Source organism: Physeter macrocephalus, chromosome 14 (assembly GCF_002837175.3).
Source record: "Physeter macrocephalus isolate SW-GA chromosome 14, ASM283717v5, whole genome shotgun sequence".
NCBI classification, from domain to species: domain Eukaryota; kingdom Metazoa; phylum Chordata; class Mammalia; order Artiodactyla; family Physeteridae; genus Physeter; species Physeter macrocephalus.
The window spans coordinates 94,957,191-94,979,800 of record NC_041227.1 but is presented as its reverse complement, the minus strand read 5'-3'; the positions used below and the strand labels follow the sequence as shown (position 1 = coordinate 94,979,800).

Genomic DNA, 22,610 nt, shown 5'->3' with positions numbered 1-22,610 from the left:
TCTTACTGCTACATCACTTAGAGGTGGCAAAAGAACCCAGATGGTAGATAATAGGATTAGGTTGAAGTGGCATTTTTCCAAAGGAAATATGATATGCATGAGCCAAGCAGAGTTTTGTTTCATGTGTGTGTTGTTTTGGATATGTGGAATACTAATCAGTTAGGGGAAACCAGGGTGATAGCTAATTTTTACCACCCTGAGCTCAGACTGAGAAATTCTTCAGGTTACTAGAAGCCCTTTACCAAAACCAGGAGTCCCCTGTGTGGAGGTCTCACAGAGATTAACACTTTTAATTGCTCCCTTGAGTTTCCAATCTGTCCAAAACGAACCCTAGTTCTTTCTCAAAAGTAATACGCAGTATGCCCTGTAGAAAACTTTTCTTGGTCTAAGAAAAGGGTTTTGTCCTCTTATGAAGGAATGTGACTATCACGAATGGACATAGTGTTTTTTTGTTTGTTTGTTTGTTTTTTTGCGGTACGCGGGCCTCTAACTGTTGTGGCCTCTCCCGTCGCAGAGCACAGGCTCCAGACGCGCAGGCTCAGCGGCCATGGCTCACGGGCCCAGCCGCTCCGCGGCATGTGGGATCCTCCCGGACCGGGGCACGAACCCGTGTCCCCTGCATCGGCAGGCGGACTCTCAACCACTGCGCCACCAGGGAAGCCCGGACATAGTGTTTTTGGTGCCAAGAAAACTAATACATGAGACCCCATTAATAAGAAGTGAATATAATTTTCCTTTTCAGCAGTGATATCCTTTTGAGATTCTGATCTTTCTTTTTAAGATCAGTACCTTAAAAGAGCTTTTTAAATTGGTTGCCTGTTTTGTGTGTGTGTTGTTTTTTTTTTTACTTATTTCCTTTGGCTTTTTCTTAGGGTGGGGGGGAGGGATGTTAGGAGGAGATAAGAACATAGTCACATGTGTTCTTCCCATAACAATGGTGATGATGGTAGCAGCAGCTTCCACGTAATCACTCTTCCCTATGTGCCAGGCATTTATTTGTGATTCACATACATCTAAACCCGGCAGTAACCCTGTGTAGTAGGTATCGTTGTGCCTCCTTCTTTCTTTTTATTTTCATTTTGCCTCTTTTATAAAAGTAAAAACAAACTCAGAGAAGTTATTTAACTTGCCTAATGTTACCAAGCTAGTAAGTGACCGAGTCGAGATTCAAACCTGGTCTTTGATTCCAAAGCCTACACCACACTGCCTAAACCCATTTAACTCCTCATTTTAAAAATATGCTCTCTTCTTAAGTAGAATTATTTTGTTCACCTTCTTTGAGGTTTCATCTTTTGAAAGACAGAGCACAGGTCAAGAACAAAAGCTGGGATTTAGCAGCAACTCCTCTGTGTACCAGCTATGACCTCTGGCTAGTGCCTTCACCTCTCTAAACCTCTTCACTTATTTGTGTAATGGGAATCTTAATAGGACTTACTTAGAGTAATTAGGGGTAGATGAGGCAAATTAAGTTTAAGCTGGAAGTCTGACACATAGAAAACTCTCAATAAATATCAGCTATTTTTCTTTTTTGATCAAGCTTCTGTGGCTGTGTACATTAAAATCTTTTTGCTTCCTTCTTGTTTTCTCTACCTGATTTTTACACATCAATCTCAGGCTTCTTCTAATCTCTTGAATGTTGCCTTGCATTCATCCATCTTTTTTCTCTGTTTTGTCATTGAGTTAGCATGCTCTCTACACCCACTTGGTACCTAGTCAGTATTTATTGATGCTAATGATGGTGGTTAAACAAAAATGCTGTTGGCACCAGTCCTGCAGCCTCTGAGACTGCCTGAGTAATCATGACTCCTAAAAACAGAAGCGGACTCAATCATCTTACTCATAATTGAAGGTCAGAATTTGATGTCAGCATTTGTTTCTGTGGTGATTATGTAGCTTTTTCTGCAGAATTACTTGACAGTTGGAGTAGTCAGGCTTTCTGGCATGAGGCTGATTATCATGCATTCTTAAATTATTACTTCCTAAAATAGATGCAGCATCATAAAGGTGGGTTAGACAAATGTTGATTGTAGTACAGATTTGTTTTAATTGGAGCAAGAGGTCAGGGGAGGCTTACCATTGAGGGGTAGTTGACTGCCAGGCTCTATCCATCTATATTAGTTCCCTAGTCATCTTGCCCATAATCCTTTTTTGCATCAAAGAAAATTGTACTAAACTGTTTTTAATCCTAAACACTCCTCCCTTTTCTCTGCCTTTCTGGTATCTCTAATACATTCCTTCCTCATTTTTGCTTATTTTTGCTTTTTCCTGCTTCAACCTCTGTTCTCCATGAACACATTTTATTCCTCAGCAACCTTTGTGGGAGTCTAGCAGGGTGTCCTGCATATTATATTTGGGCTCTATGCACTAACAACTCAGCTCTTGACACTGATGTGCATTATTCTAAAGAACATCATATCAGTAAGGTTGAATTTATAACTCATTAATGGTGACATGCTTCCATAATTTCAAAATCCAGATTTTTTTTAATAAAAGAAGGAAAGAATGGGAAAAAAATTTAATAAAAACTTTGTGCAAGAAAAAGAAGATTGTAACCAAAAGCAAAATTAATACCCCATCTGTGGCAGATTTCATTTAGTAGAGACTTGTTTATTTCTTACCATATCTAATGTAATATAATATATAAACATATTTTCAATTTAGATCTCCCACCAAAGCCTGTCCTATGTTTCCAGCAATCTCTGGTTCAGAGATTTTTCTAGTTCAGTTTTTTTTCTTTTTTTCCCATTTTCTTCTCAAGGACTACTAGCCCAACCCTCTACCCCACCACACACAAAAAGTTAGCTGGGACTTCTTTATATGTACACAGACGTGTGTGCACGTGAATTTTTAAAATTCTCCTTATCCATTAAAAAAAAAAGGGAATATGAAGCTATGCACTTGTAAGCATACATGATTCATAGGTACAGGAAAATGTTTAATGAATTGTCAATTTTAGCTTTGTAATTTGACTAAGAAGGGTGGAAGGGGACTTCCCTGGCAGTCCAGTGGTTAAGACTCCACCCTTCCAATGCAGGGGGCATGGGTTTGATCCCTGGTTGGGGAATTAAGATCACACGTGCCACACGGAGTGGCCAAAAATAAATTAAAAAAAAAAAAAAAGAAAGAAAAAAGGGTGAAAGGAATAAGACTTGAAGGAAGTAACTCAGGAGGTAGAAAGAGACAGAGGCAAAGAAAGTATAAGGTAGAAAAACTTGCCTCTATGATTTTTTTTTTAACCTTTGTATTATTTTTCAGTTACTGGCCAAAGGAGTATCATTATTTAGCCTGTCCACCTGACATTCCTTCACCCCCAGCCTAGATCTGTTGCATGGGAGTAGTTCCAGGTTGTTATGAGGATTAAATGAGGTGACCTATGTTAAAAGTGGCACATAGTAGGTTCAAAAATATTTTTCACCAAACTGAGATCATCCTTCAGCAAACGGTGGGATTGCTTCTTATTTGAGGTTGTGGCCTACTAATAACAGAACTAAGACTACAGATCCTAGAAGAAATTAATAAGAGTACTTGTGTGGATTTGGGCAGTTACTTCAGACATCTTCGGATTCAGTTCCTTCCAAAAGGAAAGACTAAAACTCAAAAAGAGAACAAGTAGTCTCTAAAATAACCTACCACTTGTGCTGTGAGAACTCATAGAGATAATTCGTATAAAGTGCTTAGAAAGTGCCTGGCACATAGAGAAAGCTCAATAAGTGTTAGTTGCTTTTATTTTTGTTATTTCTCATGTGTTTTTTAAAAAGTCTTAAGGTGAACCATTTTAGGAAACCTAAGGAAAGTATGTATGTGTTTTTATAGATATAGGCAAATTGCCAGTTAGAATGTGTATCTCATTAGAAGTTCAGTAGGAGCTGAAGAAATCTTGATGGTTTCTCACATGTTTAACTAAAGGTTTAAATCTCTGTAGTTATTGGAATTTAGCAATTCTAATAATTTAGAGATTTATCTTTTTAGAAGAATATTTCTTGGTTGTGCTACTTTGTTTCTCTTACTCCTGTTGGCTGTGTGATGGCAAATCTGGCGTATTCAATCCCAAAGCAGTGCCTAAGGGGCTTTATGAGATTAACAGCCATAACCCTGTTGTGATCTTTGAGTGAATCTGTTGTAATTGCTTGTTTAATTGTCCATCTCCCTTGGTGGGCTATGAACTCAGTGACAGCAGTGACATTCTTCTAGACCATCAAATTTCCAGTGTCTAGAACGGTGTCTGGCATATGCTGCTGTTGAGAATATTTGTTGAAGAACGAAGAGAGTGACTTCCCATTTGAAGACACATGGCAAAGGAGGGATTCTGAAAGTCACATCATGAAATGCAGTACTGATTTTCTGATTTTTGCTTGGAACCTGGTTTTTGCAACATGCAAATAATGTCAGTCTTATGGATTTCATTTTCTCTCTTGATAGTAAACAGAGTGAGGCAGAATTTCATGGAAAGGGTCAGTCTTAGAAATCATGACAATCTGGGTTTGAATCCGAGCTCTGTGTCAGCAGCTTAACCTGTCCCAGCCTCGATGTGCTCATATCTTAATAGAAATAGTTACAAATTAGGTATTGTAGTGAGGATTAAATGAGATGACATATAAAGTGGAACATAAGTAGCTTCAACAGAAAGTTAGTTTCCTTTCTCCTTTTCTTCTCCTCATAGCGCGTAATTAAAAGTAATTCAGCTATTCTTTATTTCAAAGTAATCTGCATGTTGTGGAGACATTTGGTTAAGAAATGGGAATAGTAGGCAAGCTGCTATGGGAAGCAGCTTGGTTGGGTAGAGAGAGCACCAGACTAGGAGTCGGGACTGAATGTGACCTTGGGTAAATCACATAACCTCTCTAGCTGAAGTTTGTGTTTCTCTTAGGTGATATTCCCCATTGACTAATAATTGAGAAAGCAGCAAAGGGACTGTTTTCTACCCTGTTATATATAAAGAAGCTTCTGAAATGTCAGTATTACCAAAACAAAAAAACCATACACAATTAACTCTTTAAAACAACAGAAATGTTTGTGTCTCTTGGGCACCTGAGGCATCAAGAGCTGCCATACACCCCCCCCGCCCCCACCCTTGCATTTGTAATTGTTAATTTGCATCATTCGTTTTTCTGAAGCAAATCAGTACATTTTGAAATCCATATTTCATGGAGCTACTTAACTAATTGCTGCAATCAGCAGCAATTTATAGCAGCGCTGTTCAGATCGCTCTGAGGTTGGCATACCATGCACAGTGTGTTTTTTACAACCATATTTTTAATGATGAGTTTTAATAAGGGAAAATGGTTAATCTGCTGATATTCTCCTGAAAGTCCTAACTTTGGTCCTGTGTTTTACCTTTACCCAATGCTAACTTAAAAGGCCATAGCAAAGTCATTGACCCAGTGGGTGCACCGGCTGTTGGAGAGGCTGTCCCATTTAGGACCGGGAGAGGGAAAGAGCACCCTGTTTTTCTTCTTGTTTGGAGACCCTCATTAAATTACTCAGAAACAATAATCAGATAGCTGCTGTTCAAGTTAATGGCACCTCTGAGTCCCTGTCAAGAGAGCTTTATTTAATGCGCAACAGACCTGGAGTGATGCAGGTGCCTTTTCAGGCCCTCATTTAATTTAAGCTGCTTTAGTTGGCATGGCAACTAGTTGAGACATCTGGGAGACATTATGCTAGGGATTGAGACTTCAGAGGATTTCTGCTAGAGCAAAGCAGAAACCTTATCATAAAGTGGTGTGTGTTGCTTCTAAATTTCTGCAGCTATATTGTTAAGTCTCCAAATTCAGGAATTGTATTTTCCAGAGAAATAAAATTTTTTAAGGTTGGCCTGGTCGTTGGCTTGTTTTCTGTGAAGAAAAAAATGCTTTTATTCGTGAGGTGAAAAATATTCATTTCAACCCTGAAGAATTTACTTTGCTAAACGAAAGCTTGACAGAACTTCCTCTCTGCAGAGTGGCTGTTTTAATCACTTTGTAAAAATCATACATTTAAAATTTCTCAGACTTTTATGTTTAAAAGATATTAGAGGAGGGGAAAGCATCTCTGCACAAAGGTAAACAAAATGGTCAAGGTAGACAGGGCTGTATGTGGTTTTGCTCTGGACTTCCTGGTTAAATTAAGAGTTTATTAACCTACCCTCATTTTTTTTTTAACCCAGCATGTCATCTTCTCAAGAAGCAGAGATATGAAAGTAACACTCTTCTAAACTCTTCTTTCTTAAATATTATAACAGGAGATTGAATGAAAGGTTTTTTAAATTCACAGATCCTGAGGACAGTAACATAGTAATCTAGTTATTTGCGTAAATTTAGCAGAGGGAATACCTACCTGCTGGTTTATATTTTATAAGAAACTGTGCACATATGTATGGGCTCTTAGTATAGAAGAATTGACTTACCACTTGAAATCATGTTTTATATTAATTTTGAAAGCCTTGTTTTTCAGGGGTTTTTTGATATCTGGTAATACTTTGCTCTGTGTTAGGTTGAACAATGTGAAATTACTTTTTTTTTTTTTTTTTTTTTTTTTTTGTGGTACGCAGGCCTCTCACTGTTGTGGCCTCTCCTGTTGCGGAGCACAGGCTCCAGATGCGCAGACTCAGCGGCCAGGACTCACGGGCCTAGCCGCTCCGCGGCATGTGGGATCTTCCCGGACCGGGGCACGAACCCGTGTCCCCTGCATCGGCAGGCGGACTCTCAACCGCTGCGCCACCAGGGAAGCCCGAAATTACTATTTTTGTTTGTCAAAATGGTCCAACATTGTCAGTTCAAATCCAACAGGTCTAGGATGTGGACAACACCCTGATCTGGAAATATATGTTTCGTAATGCTAAGTGAAACGTAAGAATTTTTTCTGAAATTAGTAATTATTTATAAAATATCTGATTAGAACAGTACCCATTCCAGCCAGACAGTGTTTTGCTTTTTCCTTTTCTTTGAAAATGTAGCCACTGTTAGAAGAAAGCATATGACATTATTTCATACTTATTCTCTGTTTTTGGCTTTTTTATCAATTCGTTCCTTTTATAAGTCAAAGTAAGATTTTTCAAGTGCCAGCACTGAGAGTTCAACCTGATAACTTGAAAATTAAGATGTTTTCTCTCTGCTGTTTGCATGCATACCAACTGTCACCAGTAACAGTAAAGATTCTGGAATCGCAACTTGGCTGCCTGTTTTATAGATATGTGAGGCAGAATAGAATATAACCTGCTCTTCACTTCCATGCAAGAACTTTTCAATCCTAGCAGGAAGAAAAAATTGTCAATAAACTCAGAAGACATGGCTGACATCCCATACAGATGAGTACTCTCTTTAGGAATTTTTTTTCCCTCAGTAAATCTGCAAGTTGATAGTACTTAGTACAGGGATAGCAGTTGTGAAGTTTTTCTGGTTTTGTTCTGTCTTGGTTTTTTTCCGTGTAATGTTCCTTTGTTTTCATCCCTTAAGATTTCTGGAACCAACTCAGGAATATTAGGACTTCTGATTAAGGCTTAATGGTGCAAATAGAAGTTTTTTCCTGTCTCTATCCTATGATTAAGATTTCCTAGTGGGAAAAATTGTTAGTATATACAAGAGGGTTAATATCCTTAATATGTAAGGCACTTTTACAAATAAATTATCACACCAGTAGAAAATTGAGTAAAGAAAAGAAACAAGTCTCTCTCTCACTCTTCCTCTCTTTTTCCCTCTCTCATACTCACACATATATATATGGCCAATAAACATGTAAACAGTTTTCAATCTGAAAACACAGTTGATAGAACACAAATCTTTACTGCCAGTTCTTCCTGCAGCCCCCCTAAAATGTCAGTAAAGGGTTAGGAACTCAAACTAGAAGAGGCAGAAACCTCTGCTGGCAGTAATGAGAACCCAGAAACAAGTTCGTTCTTGCTCAGAACATCAGAGCAGCTCAGGGTTTGGAGGCATCAAGTATCTCAGAAAGTAGGGATGCAGGTAGGCCTAAACACAGAATTGGTTGCAAGCCTGTGTAAGAAGTAGTAAGATGTTCAAATGTTCAGATCGTCTCCTGTTCCGCAGGAGACCATATAATGCTTTATTCCCTGGAGACAGCATGAGCGGAGCTGTGGTGTCTTTGACCCCATCCCCCACTTATACAGAACACTGGCAACCTGGCCTGTACCCTCCAAGACAGAAGTTTGGACGGCTCTTCTCTAGAGAAATGGATTAACCCAAGAGAGAGGTTCTATACGTAATTGATCCTTCGTGAAACAAAATTTAAGCTCTATGCCGCCCCCGCCCCCCCCCACAAAGCTACATTACAGTCAAAACAGTAATAACCTAAAGGCCAATTGATAGGAGATTGCTTAAGTCATGACATATTACATAAATTGGAATACTATTTAAGCACTTTTTTTGGCGGTGGGCGGGGAGCTGCGTTGGGTCTTCATTGCTGCGTACAGGCTTTCTCTAGTTGCAGCGAGAGGGGGCTACTCTTCGTTGCGGTGCACAGGCTTCTCATTGCGGTGGCTTCTCGTTGTGGAACATGGGCTCTAGGCACGCGAGCTTCAGTAGTTGTGGCTCACGAGCTCTAGAGCACAAGCTCAGTAGTTGTGGCGCACGGGCTTAGTTGCTCCGTGGCATCTGGGATCTTCCCGGACCAGGGCTTGAACCTGTGTCCCCTGCATTGGCAGGCAGATTCTTAACCACTGCGCCACCAGGGAAGTCCCTATTTAAGCACTTTAAATGATATAAAAGAATTGTATACCATGGAAAGATATTCACAAGATATTTTAAATTAAAAAATATATATGTGTGTATGTGTATATATATATATATATATATAAAATATTATCTACTTTGTCACGATAATTCCACTACAAGGAATATATCACTAGGAAATAATCAGAGTCACATAAAGCTATATATGTAAGATAATTATCTCATCGTTATTTAAAATAGTTTTAAAAATTAGAAATAACTTGGATTTTCAACGACAGATTGGTTAAATGAATTATAAATATATCCATACATTAGAATCCTCTACAGTAATAAAAATTCTGCAAGAAAACAGGCAGCAAAGCCATGTGTATGCTATAATCCCAGTTTTAGATATACATATAGGTATGCATACACAACATTTACATGAAGATATTATAGGTTAATTCAAAGAGGTAGGATTCTATGTAGTTTTTATACTCTTTGGCTTCTTTGTATTTCCCTAGTTCTGTGATGAATTTTTTTTTTTTTAACTATTTTGGAAAATTTTTTAAAATACACAGGAGAGACAATAGTATAATATCTATCATATACACAATACCCAGCTTAAGCAATTACTAATCATTTTTCCAGTCTCATTTCCTTTTTATTGAGAGGAGGGGGAATGGAGAGCTGTATTATTTTAAAGTAGATCCCAACTATCACATTATTTTACCTAAAAATACTTAAATGTGCATTTCTAACTGGTAAGGGCCTTAAAAACATAAACATCATAACCTAATAAAATTAGCTAATTCCTTACTATCCCCTGATTGCCTCAAAGATCTCTTTTTTTAATCAGGTTTGTTTGAATCAGGATCTAAACAAAGTACATACATTGCATTTGGTTATTATATTTCTTGAGACTTTTTATCCCAAACATTCCTCCCTTCCCTTCTCCTCACAACGCCCCCCCCCTTCTTTCTTACTTTCTTTCTTTCTTTCATTCTTTCTTTCTCATTGATTTTTTGGAGATATTCTTCCTGGAGAGTGATCCACATTGTGTGGTTAGCTGACTGCTTCCTCATGATGTCTTTTTATTTCCCATATTTCTAGTAAACTGATAATTAGGACTAGGAGATTGATTATATTGTTTTTTAAGACATGAATATTTTCTAGGCAGTGGTGTGTATATCACAGGGACATAATATCGTGTCCCACAATAAGTGCTGCTAAGATTGAGTGATGGATTGAGTTGCTGTGGGTCTCATTCCTTTCAAGTGGTTTTACCAACCATTGATAATTGGTACCTTAGATCCATGGTGTCATAGAGGTTGCAAAACAGTGATTTTTTTTTCCCCTAATCTATCATTACTTCTGTATTTATTAGCTGAAATTCTTCTATAAAGAACACTGAACATTTAGTATATGTTATTAGAGTTTTTAAAAATATAACTCACAAGAAAAGAAGGTAAAATCCTAAATTGTGTAGGGCCATTGAAACAATTTAAACAGTCCATTTCACTATTATGTAACCTTAGGCAGGTTACTTGCCTTCTGTTAGCCTCAATTTTCTCATCTGTAATTGGGGATACCACTACCTATCTTGTAGGATTGCCATGGAAATTAGATGAGATGATATATTTAAAATACTTAATGGAGTGGCTGATACCTAGTAGGTGCTCAATATATATTCATTCATTCAGATATTTACAGGGGACTTAACTATATGTAGGCATTGTTTCTTCTGAGACTTTTGGGTAGACTTGTGAACAATACAGAGAAAAAACCCTTGCCCTCATGGAGAAGGATTGGGGAGACAAACAATAGATGTAATAAGTAAATTATGTAGGATAAATACTAAAGGAGAAAAGAAAAAGTAGGGCTGTGCGAGGGGATAGCAACTGGACGAGGTATGCAGGACACATTGTTAGAGTAGTCAGAGTTGGCCTCAATCGAAAGATAAAATTGAAGCAAAGATACAAAGGAGGTGAAAGAGTTAGCCAAGTAGATGTCTGGGGAAGCACAGTCCAGGCAGAGAAAAAGGAAAGGCCTAAGGTTAGTGTGTGTCTAGCATTTTCAGAGAACAGCAAAGAGGAAAGTGACAGGAGGTTAGAGAAGGAAGAAAGCCAGATCATTTATGGCCCTGCAAGGACATTTTAAGGACTTTGACTTTTCCTCTATATGAAATGGGAAGGTTTTGCAGGAAAGTGACATAATCTGGCTTTCGTTCTAAAGCATGATTTATGTGGAGTGCATCTAAAAAATAAGATGAATTGATGAATGGAAAGGGCCATGGATGGATAAATATGCACTGAAACAAATAGGACAAAACGTTAAGTGTAAATCTAGGTGGTAGGCATATATATGGTGATCACTGTTTAATTCTTTCAAGTTTTCTGTGTGTTTGGAAATTTTTATAAGCAAAACAATTTTTTAACTATTAAGAAGATAACTAAATCTAACCTTGATAATAATATTGTAATTTAACTGATGTGTATCATCTTATAGAAAGATTCTAACATGTCACTGAAAACTCCTATAAGGAGATTCTACATGCCAAATCTCATTTCCTCACTAATTTCTTTGGAAAGAGCCTGGTTAATAAAACCTAACATAAAAATTAAACCTTAGAGTATAAAAACCTTAAAATTGCATTTTCTATATAATAAAGTGACTCAACATACAGACAAAATATAACAGTGAAAAATGTATTCTGGCTACTGTGTTTTAGAAATCTAGGGGTCTTGGGCCAGGCTGGTAATAGTGGACATGATAAGAAGTGGTCTAATTCTGTGGCTAAGTTTTGAAAGAACCAGTAGGATTGGAGGCAGAGTGAGAGAGGGATCAAGGTTGACTCCAAGGTCTGTGGTTTGTGGTGTGACCAACTTGCTGGAAAAATAGGTTTGCTGTGGGAAAGCCTGCACCCAGAAAGTGTGTGGTGGGGGAAAGATAGAGAACACATCTTGGACGTGTTAGTTCGAGCTATCAATTAGACATCCCGTGGAGATGATGAGTAGACAGTTTGATAGACAAGTCTGGACTTAAGGAAAGAAGATTAACTAGAGATACAAAGTTGGGAGTCATCAGCATGGATGTTATTTAAAGTCATGGGACTGGATCCCATTACCCTAGAGAGTGAGTATCGAAAGAGAAGAGGACCAGGGACTTCCCTGGCGGTCCAGTAGTTAGAACTCTGTGCCTTCACTGCCACGGGCCCAGGTTCAGTCCCTGGTTGGGGAACTAAGATCCCAAAAGCCATGCTGCATGACCAAAAAAAGAGAGAGAGAAGAGGACCAAGCCCTGGGGCATTTCAACATTAAGTGCTTGGGAAAGAGCCCCAACAAAGGAGGACTGAGAAGAAAGAACCAGAGAGGGAGAAGGAAAGTCAACAGTTGGGTGTCCTGCTAGCCAGTTGAAGAAAATGTCTCAAGGAGGAGGGCGTTTCCAACTATGGTGTGTCGAGTATTATCAATTATTCTCCCTTACTCCCAAGTTGTCCCTTTTCCTACCTGTTTTTGCTAAAACATTAAATTAGAAGTGTTTTTAAATCCTTCTCCCCAAATAATAATCACTTACTACAAGAGACTTTTTAAAGCTCATAAGGGTAAGATACAAAACCTAACATCACTTTTTGAAAATTTAAGTTTTGAAGGCAGATACCTTCTCGTCTTTATTTTTATAAGCCCAGCATTTACCCTTAAAACAAGCATGTAAATGCTAAAACAAGAGCCCCAGGACCTCTTAGTTCATTTATAGCTAATGGTAAGCACCCTAAGACTACAGCCTCCATAATATCTTTCTGGAAGAAGAATTTTAGGATCTGAGGAACTATGTAAGAAAGCAAAATAACTGACATTTTTTTGTCTTGCCTTTCCCTGCTTTCAGGTGCACAGGGCCAGGGAAGCCTTACTGTTATACTCAGATTGTGAAACTGACTTTTACAAGGTGTCAAAAGAATTTGAATCCTGGTAGGAGCCTCCTAAAGTCAAAGGCCCTCTCCCCTTGTCTTAAGGAAGCTTATATAATTTAAATCATAAAACTCACCCAGACTTTTAAGGAGTTCTTAACTGCAGGCAGAGTAAGGCATGAATCTTTCCTTTTCTAGATAAAGCAAAAGGTGATGCCTTCACAAGAGTCCTGAATTCCCATCTCCATTGCTCCCTGCGCCCCAGCCTTTGATCATCTGCCTTGTGTTGATTGAGCAAAACCCTGAGGGTATAACAGAGTGCAAAGCATGGGAAGCTTAAAATTTAGTAAGGGAAGTATAAATGTATAAAAAGTTAAATAATGAAAGAATTCAGTTGTGAAGATTGTAGAGAGATTTGGATTTGAACTAACCATTTTGCGTATTTTTAGGAGTACCATGCTTTATAGAGTAACTTAAGCCACAGTTGATAGGTAGGTTGTCATCTTTTCCATTGGTGCCATGGTGGCCTAGGGTGAGACCAACAACCCTCTCTTGGGGTTCAAAGGACACTCCAGTAACATGTCTGAATAGACCCTCAGACTGGTCTTCACACTCTACCTGGCCCAGCTGTCGTTGAAAATATTTACCCTTGTTTTTCTCTTTTATAATGCTAATTATAGTGAAGTCACTTGGTTGTTTACTTCTAACTTTTTAAAATTCTTTAGTTTGGGCAGTGTTTTATCTTGTGAGGGCTGGAATTGTCACCTCTTTCATGCTGTCTAGAAGCTTTCTTGCCCTAAGCTTTTTCCAGCCTTAAGAACAGAAGTTATTTAGACCTGGTACCTACTTTGCAGGGATTGGGGGCCGAATTCTCGGAACTCTCCTTAACTTGAAACCTCAAGATATGTTGTCACAGAATTGATGCAGAGTGACCTACATAAAATTATCGTCTCTCCTCAACCACTCAGCTCAGATCATGTCAAAGTTTTTCTTTATCAGATTTTGCGAGGTAAGATTTTCTTTATGAAGAAAAAGGTAGTGTCACTGTATAAATTAAATGTTTTGCTTTTCATTTGAACTAATCTGACCTTCCAAGCTTACTTCTTCCCTAACAACTTCTTTCTTTTGACCAAGGTATATTTAATAATTTCTATACTTGATGTTAAATAAGGGGCTTTTAAGGGTAGCCAAGTGGTTCTTATTTTCAGTGATGGAAGAGAAGGCCCTATCTAATTCATTAGGTAGTCGAGGGGGTTGATATAGGGAGGTAAATAAGCAAGACGGTTTGTCAAACAGGAATGCTTTGTCACAAAGTTTCCATTAAACAGCCTTTAGTAGGAGTGTGTGGCTGGCATCAGATGACTAAATAGAAAAGGAACTGTGTTGCCTATGGATAACATACATTCTTCAAGCCAGCAGTAGGTGGGCCTGGCCTGAGTGTTGGCAGGCATGCCTGAGTTCAACTCTAGAAAAGCAAAATGACTCTTCAAGCATGGAGGAGACTGATAGAAACAGCCAGCTAACTAATTCTCTAGGCTGGCTCATTAAAGAGCACTGACTTGACAGAAAAGTGATTTGGGCTGACATTGTTGGAGCTTCCTCTGGCCATCAGGTGTGTCCTTCAGAATTTTGCCATTACAAATGGAGAGTTGTTTAAAGCTGAAACAGTTTTCTTACCTAGTAAAGTACTTTTTTTCTCCCATGGGATTCAAAGAATTAAGACATTATTTATAAAAATTGACAAGCATCTGCCAAAAGAATTAAAGCACATACACAGTGTTAAAGCTAGAAAGTTCACCTTCTATAGATTTGTTGATATTTGGGGATGGGGGTGGGGTCGGGGTAGAGGGGAGATACTGGATATTGGATCTTTTTTTCACACTTGTAAAAAAAATGGGATTTGCTATATTTTATTCTGAAGACTCAGCCTGGAAGCTGTGATCTTTAGCAGTGCTAAAGCCTACACTTTCGAGATGTCAAAAATATTTTTAAAGTAATTAATTACCCTCTTGATTCTTAGTGGTGGAGAATACTACCAACAAACCTGGGCAAGTTTCTGAATTTTGTCTCATCATTGAAGATCTGTCCTGGGAAAGGCTCCCTGCTGGTTGATGGGAGCTATATTGTGGGAGCAGCTCACAATCACAGGTTGAGAGTATCAATAGCAGAGCTCCAGTAGCCACACTTGTGAACAATTCAAGGTTATTGGTCTGATCAGCCTTAACTCCAGTGCTTGGAACGCTTATCTATATACTTAAACCTCAATAACCTTTTGAATTATAGACATTATCTCTAGACTGTGCAAACCTTTGATGACATTTTATCTTACTGTAGCAAAATGTAGTTTTTTGACGTAGGACTAAGTCCAGCTTTTAATAATGTTCATTATGCAGTTATTTAGAGAACAACTTCAAATCCTGTACTCTTGTTTCTTTGGTTTTCCCCAAATCATTGGTTGAGTAAAAGGAATTAAGTGTCTGCAGTTAAATCTGTTTGTTGTTTCAGGTTTGAAATACCTCCATTCAGCTGGCATTTTACATCGAGACATTAAGCCAGGGAATCTCCTTGTGAACAGCAACTGTGTTCTAAAGGTAGTTTTTCAGTTTATTTAAACATGGAAGAAAAAATTGGAACGTCAAGGCATGTTTAAGAACATGTTTTTGTGAAAGAAATGGTTAAATTTATTTTCATCACTTTACCAAAAATTAAAGAACCCAGTGTTCTCTAGCAATATCACTAGTCATGGACATAGTAACTAATTTGTAGTCTTGGCTCATGGTTTCTTCGTGATACTTTGCACATGTTTTGGAAACATTGGAATTGGAATTTCAGTGTGACTAGAAATAAGAATAGAGAAGGTGATTTCTTTTCAGATTGTTCCATTATAAAGGAAGTGTATATCAGAAGAAAGATTGGAAGACCAGTAAGCTTCTACTTATGTAAGAATCAAGTGTGGCTTCTAAGAAGACTGTCTATGTTTTTGCACAGCTAACATTTTTATATGCTGTTTGGCTGAGGCAGCAAAGTAGGGAAATAGAAACATTTAAAAGTGAAAATACTAAGCCAGGTCAAATGTATTTCCACGGTATAGAGTAACCAATTCTCAGTTATCCCTCTGAAGGGGTATTGATTACAGGATTTATTATGGTTAGCAGCCTGCAAATCTCAAGATGTCAATTTCAGTTTTTTATTCTTAACCCAGTACCATCCCCACCCATTGTCTTTTGTTAGAGTGACTCACAAATAGCAAAATCCACATGTGTACATATACCCTACCCCTGATAGAGATGTGTATTAGCAGAACTCCTAAATAGTGAGGGGGCCACCATATTATTCCCTATCATAGAAATTAGAGATAAGGGCCTTCCTAGAGTTGAGTCATCTCTGTGTAAGCAAATTAAAACTCCTCTTATTTTATGAGTGGCTAAAGTATTATATGGTGCTTCAGTCTACAGTAAATATTCTTAACATTTCAACTGATATATTTGAAAAAGAAAAGAACTGTTTATAAATGTTGTCTTATTTTAAACATAATCAAGACTGTCATTAGTACTTAGCTTGTTGGCAGTTAAACTAAACCTTAAAACCAAGTATATAAATGAATTTCAGTTTTATCTTAAATGCTTTCTTTAAACTGTGGGCCAGTTTTCTTCAAAAGCTGATGTGTTATACTGCTTTTGAATAAAAAATTTCCCTTCACTCTATCCTTGAAGGACTCTGTTCCTGTTTTAACTCTAGAAAGATTTAAAACACCTATTTTTCATATCTTCCCTGAAAACAACTAATATTGTAGTTCATTCTTTTGTTTCCACAGAAAATTAATTGTCCCAAAAACCACTAAAGTAAATATTCCTTCTATAGGTCATTGAGTTCATTCCCCTGCCACCTTTACACTTTTTAAAAAGAGCTGTAGGGACTTCCCTGGTGGTCCAGTGGTTAAGACTCCACGCACCCAGTGCAGGGGCCCAGGTTCAATCCCTGGTCAGGGAACTAGATCCCGCATGTGGCAACTAAAACCAGGTGCAGCCAAATAAATAAATATTTTAAAATAAAAATAAAAAAATTAAAAGAGCTGTAACCTATCCCCATAACCTATTTTAATTCTTAAAAAAAAAAAAATTAAGAACGTTATATAGTCAGGGACTTCCCTGGTGGCGCAGTGGTTAAGAATCTGCCTGCCAATGCAGGGGACACAGGTTCGAGCCCTGGTCCAGGAAAATCCCACATGCCGTGGAGCAGCTAAGCCTGTGCACCACAACTATTGAGTCTGCGCTCTAGAGCCCGCGAGCCACAACTGCTGAGCCTGCATGTTTCAATTACTGAAGCCCGTGTGCCTAGAGCCTGTGCTCCACAACAAGAGAAGCCACCGCAATGAGAAGCCTGCGCACTGCAATGAAGAGTAGCCCCCCCTCTCCGCATCTAGAGAAAGCCCGTGCACAGCAATGAAGACCCAACACAGCCAAAAATAAATAAATAAAGATTTTATAAATAAATAAATAAATAAATCCTGTTTTTTTGTTTTTTTTTTTTTTTAAATACCTTATAGTCAGGAATTCTTTGTCTTATTCATACCAAATCACTTTATGACAATTTAAGCCAGTTTCTTCTTCTTTCAGTTTCTGGTTGGAGAACTTCACAAAGCATTTGTGTAGAATCTGTCATGCTTGATGCCATTAACTGCTTGCAGTCCATTTTCCAAATCGTTATGGTATTGTAACCTCTGGCTACATGAATGAGTAACTAAAAGAAAATGTCATTTATGAATAAACAACATACAGATCAGAACAAATTGAAATTTTGCTCTGTTCCTTTAACTTGTCTTAGCAGCCTACTTTTAAAAGCCAGAGTAGAGTGCCAGTCTACTGATGCTAATTCTCTCTTCTCAAACGTAAAAATGCATAGAAAATAATTATGATAAAACATTTTTTTTAAATTAATGTCCTTTCAGATTGTGAATATATTTCGTTTACTATTAGGCACAAAACAGATAATTTTGCTGGAAATCGCAATACCTTTTTAGTTATCTGACCATATAAGCTTCTTACTTTGAATTTAGCCTGTCTTCCAGATAAATTGCCAAAAATGATTCCAGATCTGTTTTATAAGAGAAAACATTTTCTGCTGGGTAGGTGGTTGGTTGGGTTTTTTTTTCTTTTTAGTATAAAGACAAGAAAAATAAAGGGGATTTAAGTCCTTTCCTTTAGTTTTATTTTGTTTTAAAAGATATCCTAAAATTTTTTGCCAAGTAATAGAGCGTTTAAATATTACGTGTTATTTGAACACTGGCCTTTGGGAGGGTTTGGTAAACAACATATGCCTTTTTTCCTTTTTGGTATAGTTTTTTCTGTGTGGTCTGGAAATTTACTTTCATTTTTAAGTTTTAAAGATGTTGGCTTTATACTTCTTCATCCTCACATACAAACATGAATTCATTTGATGTGACCAGACATAGTACATTCAAGATAAAAAGAGAGGATCGCCAAAAATTAGGGGTAAAATTTGTTTTCTTTAAAGCAGTGGTTTTCAAGTTTTTTTAAGTCTCCAGACCCTTTTTTCAAATGAAATATTATGCTGGGACCTCAACTTAGAAGACAGATAAAAAGTGTTATTTTGTCCCTTATAATACTGACTCAGAGCTAATCAGTGAGAACACTGGAGCTTAGATGGTCATTCCTCAATTATCTCATCCTCAGTGCTCCCAGTTTTTATTTTGGTTGCCCAGTATCAAGAAAATCTTAATTCCTGAAAATAAGCAGAAGTTGCACTGCTGCTATTTACTAACAGCTCACCTTGCAACCTCCAAATACTTTTCACTTAAAACAGAAAGAGCAAAAAAAGATTTATTCCTAGGCCTGCACGTAAATTAACCAGTCTTTCTCATTTACCATTATGTCTCCAAGCTCTAGCATACTGTCTAAAATATAACAGGCACTCAGTTAATTAAATGTTTATGGTGTGAAGAAATGAAGGAACCTGTTAGCATTGGTATTCTACAGTGCTACATTTTGACATATTCACACATTTGAGTGTGTATTTTAAATAGATACATGTGAAGTTTAGGTAAAATGTTTACGGAACTCCTGAAGTACCTCCTCAGAACTGGATTCAGCAGGACTCTGTTTGAAACCCATAGCTTTAAAGAAATTTTACTATATATATTCCATTGAGATAGTGAACATATGGGAATTTCCTCCAGTCTAGTGGTTAGGACTTGGCGCTTTCACTGCCGGGGCCGCAGGTTCCATCTCTGGTGGGGGGAGCCAAGATCCTGCAAGCCATGTGGTGCGGCCAAAAACAAACAAACAGAAGATAGTGAACATAGTTAGCTCAGGAGGTCTTCAAGATTTTCCTTGTAATATCTTCCTCCATAATCCAGCCTTGAAAATAAATTAGCTTGATTTGTTCATTAAACCTAGAAGTGTGCATTCAGCTGCTTTTTGTTTGTTTAGTTAGTTACAGTTGAAAACAGATGAAAAGTGAAAAGCATATCTTTAAAATACATCATTTTATATAGAAATATGCAAGTTTGAGACTTTTCTTCCCTTTCATTCAAATAAGATCAAATTATATTGACACAAATATACTCTGCCTATATCATTGAAAACTTCTCAAAGTTCAGAGGTCTATCAAGATTTTAGTTTTTGGTTATTTTGTTTTACTTTTTCACTTGTAAATATATTTGGTTGACAATATTTTGATAATCTTTTCTATTTAGATTTGTGATTTTGGATTGGCCAGAGTGGAAGAATTAGATGAATCCCGTCACATGACTCAGGAAGTTGTTACTCAGTATTATCGGGCTCCGGAAATCCTGATGGGCAGCCGTCATTACAGCAATGCTATTGACATCTGGTCTGTCGGATGTATCTTTGCAGAACTACTAGGACGAAGAATACTGTTTCAGGCACAGAGTCCCATTCAGCAGGTATGATTTCACTTTAGGCTTTAGGAGCTTTTCAATTCTGTTACAGATTTAAAGGAAAAACCATCTTGCACACATGTCTTGGGCTTATTCATTGTACTGTCTAAATTGCTTTTAGCAAATTCAAGTTCACTTAAAATTCAGAAAGTTATGAAGTTGAAGATTACAGAGAGATTGATTTTGCAACTTACGAGCCTATTAGAGGGAATGTTGACTTGATTACACGCACTGATGCATGGCAGCAGACTCCAGTGTAACAGTTTGCACAGGTGTAATCTTCAGTGGTTAGAGGGCCTCTGTTCTTTCTAACTGAATGGATCTGACATGAAAATGTATTTGGTGACTTAATGTACACTTTGTGCTTAGAATATAAATTTTAAGTGTTCACTTCTTTAAATATGAACATTTAGAAACCCCTTTCTAACCTTTATTGAGCTAAAATATTTAAGTGTGGCAGAGACCATCAGGAGCTGATTAAACTGTAGCTTTAGGAAACCGTTCATGATATTATACTTTAACTGTCTGTCTTTATAGCTAATTCATTACTACCCATATTTTCTTTGGGGTAATTCCTAAGTATTTTTTATTCATAAATTTTAACAATATTGCTTGCATGAGAATAATGTAACGATGATGAGTCAGGCCGTAGAATCAAATTGGTGGGTTCAAATCCTAGCTCTGCCATTTGCTATCTATCAAATCTTGGGCAAGTTAAACTGTTCCTGAGGATTGTTGTGCAGATTAAATGAAGTAGTAAAGCTGAAAGTAAGGCCTGGGGTCTAGTAAGCACTTAGTAAATGTTAGCAGTTATGATGGTGGTGGTGGTGGTGTGCCAGGGTGTGAGGGATACAGCCATAAATAAGACAAAGCTTTGTGAAACTTGCACATGAGATAGAAAATAAGTATACCAATAAATATAATCCCAAGTAATGATAAATTCTGTGAAGAAAAAATTAAACCAGGTTAGGGATAGAGAATGATGGTGGAGCAGAGCAGTGCTAAAGGACTCTTTGAAGGGATAACATTTGAGGAGTGACCCAAGTGAAATGAGGGAGCAAGATACCGGGAAGAAGTATTCCAGGAAAAGGGACAACCAGAAGGTGCCTGGATGGAGGTGAGGCCAGGAGCATACCTGGGACAAAAGGGACAACCAGCATAACAAAGCCCTTTGAGGCAGGAACAAGTGTGGCGTGTTGGGGGGATGGCTTGATTAAGGAAGAGTATGTAAGAGATGAGGTCAGAGAGAAAGAGCCTGACCATGGAGACCTGATAAGGACTTTGGATTTTATTCTGTCCAAAGTGTGATGGAAAGCTCTCTGGTTTTGAGCAAGGGTTTTGAGCAAGGGAGTGTTAAGATTTGATTGATCACGTTTTAAAAGATCACCCTAACTATTGTGTATCTTTGTAAATAATTCATGCACTTGACCAAAAATGAAATCATTTCCTTTATGCTCTATCTACCAAGAATTGTTAACTGATACATTAGAAACTCTATATGCTCTGATCAACATTTAAATTTATTTCTCTGCTATACATTCAGTCTTTTTGTTTAAGTTTACATCTTTTAAAATTGATCCTGGTGATAAAAAATTATCATATATAATCTAATGTTGGATACTATTGATAATATTCACTTTACTATTCAATTTCTTTAGAAGGTAGAGTTTAACAGACTTACCTGTAAGAAGATGTGCCATATCTGGACATAAGCTGCCATACAGAAAAGCTTAAGTAAAAATTAAGATGTTGTTCAAATACTATATATTGAACAAGGATCTTGGGTTGCTGCTGAAAGGAATGTACAAAGGAAAGTGTGAAGCAACTGGAACGGGATTCAAATATCTCATTTTCTAGAGAGATAACATAGGTCTTGAGTTTGCCAGTCTGATGTAGCCACTGAAGTCTCCTTCACATCTATCAGTCATCAGTGTATTTTGGAGTGAGAAATCAAGATCTAAAATGCAAAAAGAGTCTAACTTCTAAATGGAAGTAGATATTTTCTGTAGCATTTTCTCTTTTCTCTTCGAGAAATAAATACCCTATGTACTGTAGTACCAGCATACTTCATAAAAATGTTTCTCATCCATAGGTCTGACCCATTTTAGACAACTTTCTCAATATTTCCATTTGTTTTCATGAGCCAGTCATTTCCTTCGGCCTTTAATGTAGTTGTTAGAGGTCCAAAAGTATCGCCAACACACTTTTCCCAAAGAGCTTTTATATAGAGATCTTTTATTCTGTGCAAAACAAGCTACTTGAGAATCTCCATTATCCTGGAGGGCAGTGATACTGATGGCTACCCCATAGCTTAGTTAAGTGCAGAAAATAGTGCTTTGTATTTGGCAACCCCAGAACCAGGAAAATAAGTATTCGCTGGATAAGAATTTTCCATCCTGGAGGAATTAGAATGAAATGCTATTGCTAATTGGGTTATGACATTAGAACAGTCATAGCACTAAAGAAAATTGTTGAGGTAGTTTGCTACCTACAAAGACTTGTGAGAAGACCATTTTTATTGGTCTCCTTTATTGTGCACAGCTAATTAGGTGTGGCCTTATGCGGTGTCATAGTTTTCTAAATCACACGGTTTTTTCGCCAGTATAAGAGATTTCTAGCATAACTAGAATGTAAAGGGTCTGCACTGGCCCAAACTTAGCTTTTATTTCAGGTGTGAATGTTCTGAGTATTTACTAAATCACAGCTGCCTGGTTTGGATTAGCTCCTTGATAAGCCTGAATCCGTTTGAAGCATCAGAATCCATTGATTAACTTTTTGAACAGAATAGTCATTAGCCATCACTGAGAGAGCAGTTCGTTTCTACAAGGATCATAGAGGCTGCGGTATCAAGACACGGGGCAGGCAGATGCAGACCCTAAATTACTATAGCCTTAGAATGCCATGTTTGCCAAAACTATTTTCTCTATTTGTATCTTATGGATTCCTAATAAACATTTATCTGTTTGTTTGTTTGTTTTTTTAAAGGCCAGAAAGTGAAAGTAGAGGCTCCTACCAGTTAATCTGGAACTTGCCTTAATGTTTTTTTCCCCTAAATTTGGTCCTCATCTCTAACGCTGTGATTTAAGAGTAATGAAATGTTGTTTCCATGAGCTTCCTATCCATCTGTACTTCATGTTTC

General features: G+C 37.6%; 1 protein-coding gene across 6 annotated transcripts in view; it reads left to right on the top strand.

The window, feature by feature from the left end:
- The window catches only part of NLK (nemo like kinase), a 148,613-nt gene that overhangs the window by 109,676 nt on the left and 16,327 nt on the right, over positions 1 to 22,610 (top strand). For all 6 annotated transcript variants that reach the window (XR_003683248.2, XR_003683250.2, XR_003683249.2 and 3 more), the window contains exons 4-6: positions 13,455 to 13,561; positions 15,058 to 15,143; positions 19,268 to 19,477. Coding sequence is in view for 2 of the 6 variants with exons in the window: in XM_007121767.4 (XP_007121829.1) it covers positions 13,455 to 13,561; positions 15,058 to 15,143; positions 19,268 to 19,477 (403 nt within the window). In the remaining 4 variants the exon portion in view is untranslated. The remainder of the gene's footprint in view (positions 1 to 13,454; positions 13,562 to 15,057; positions 15,144 to 19,267; positions 19,478 to 22,610) is intronic.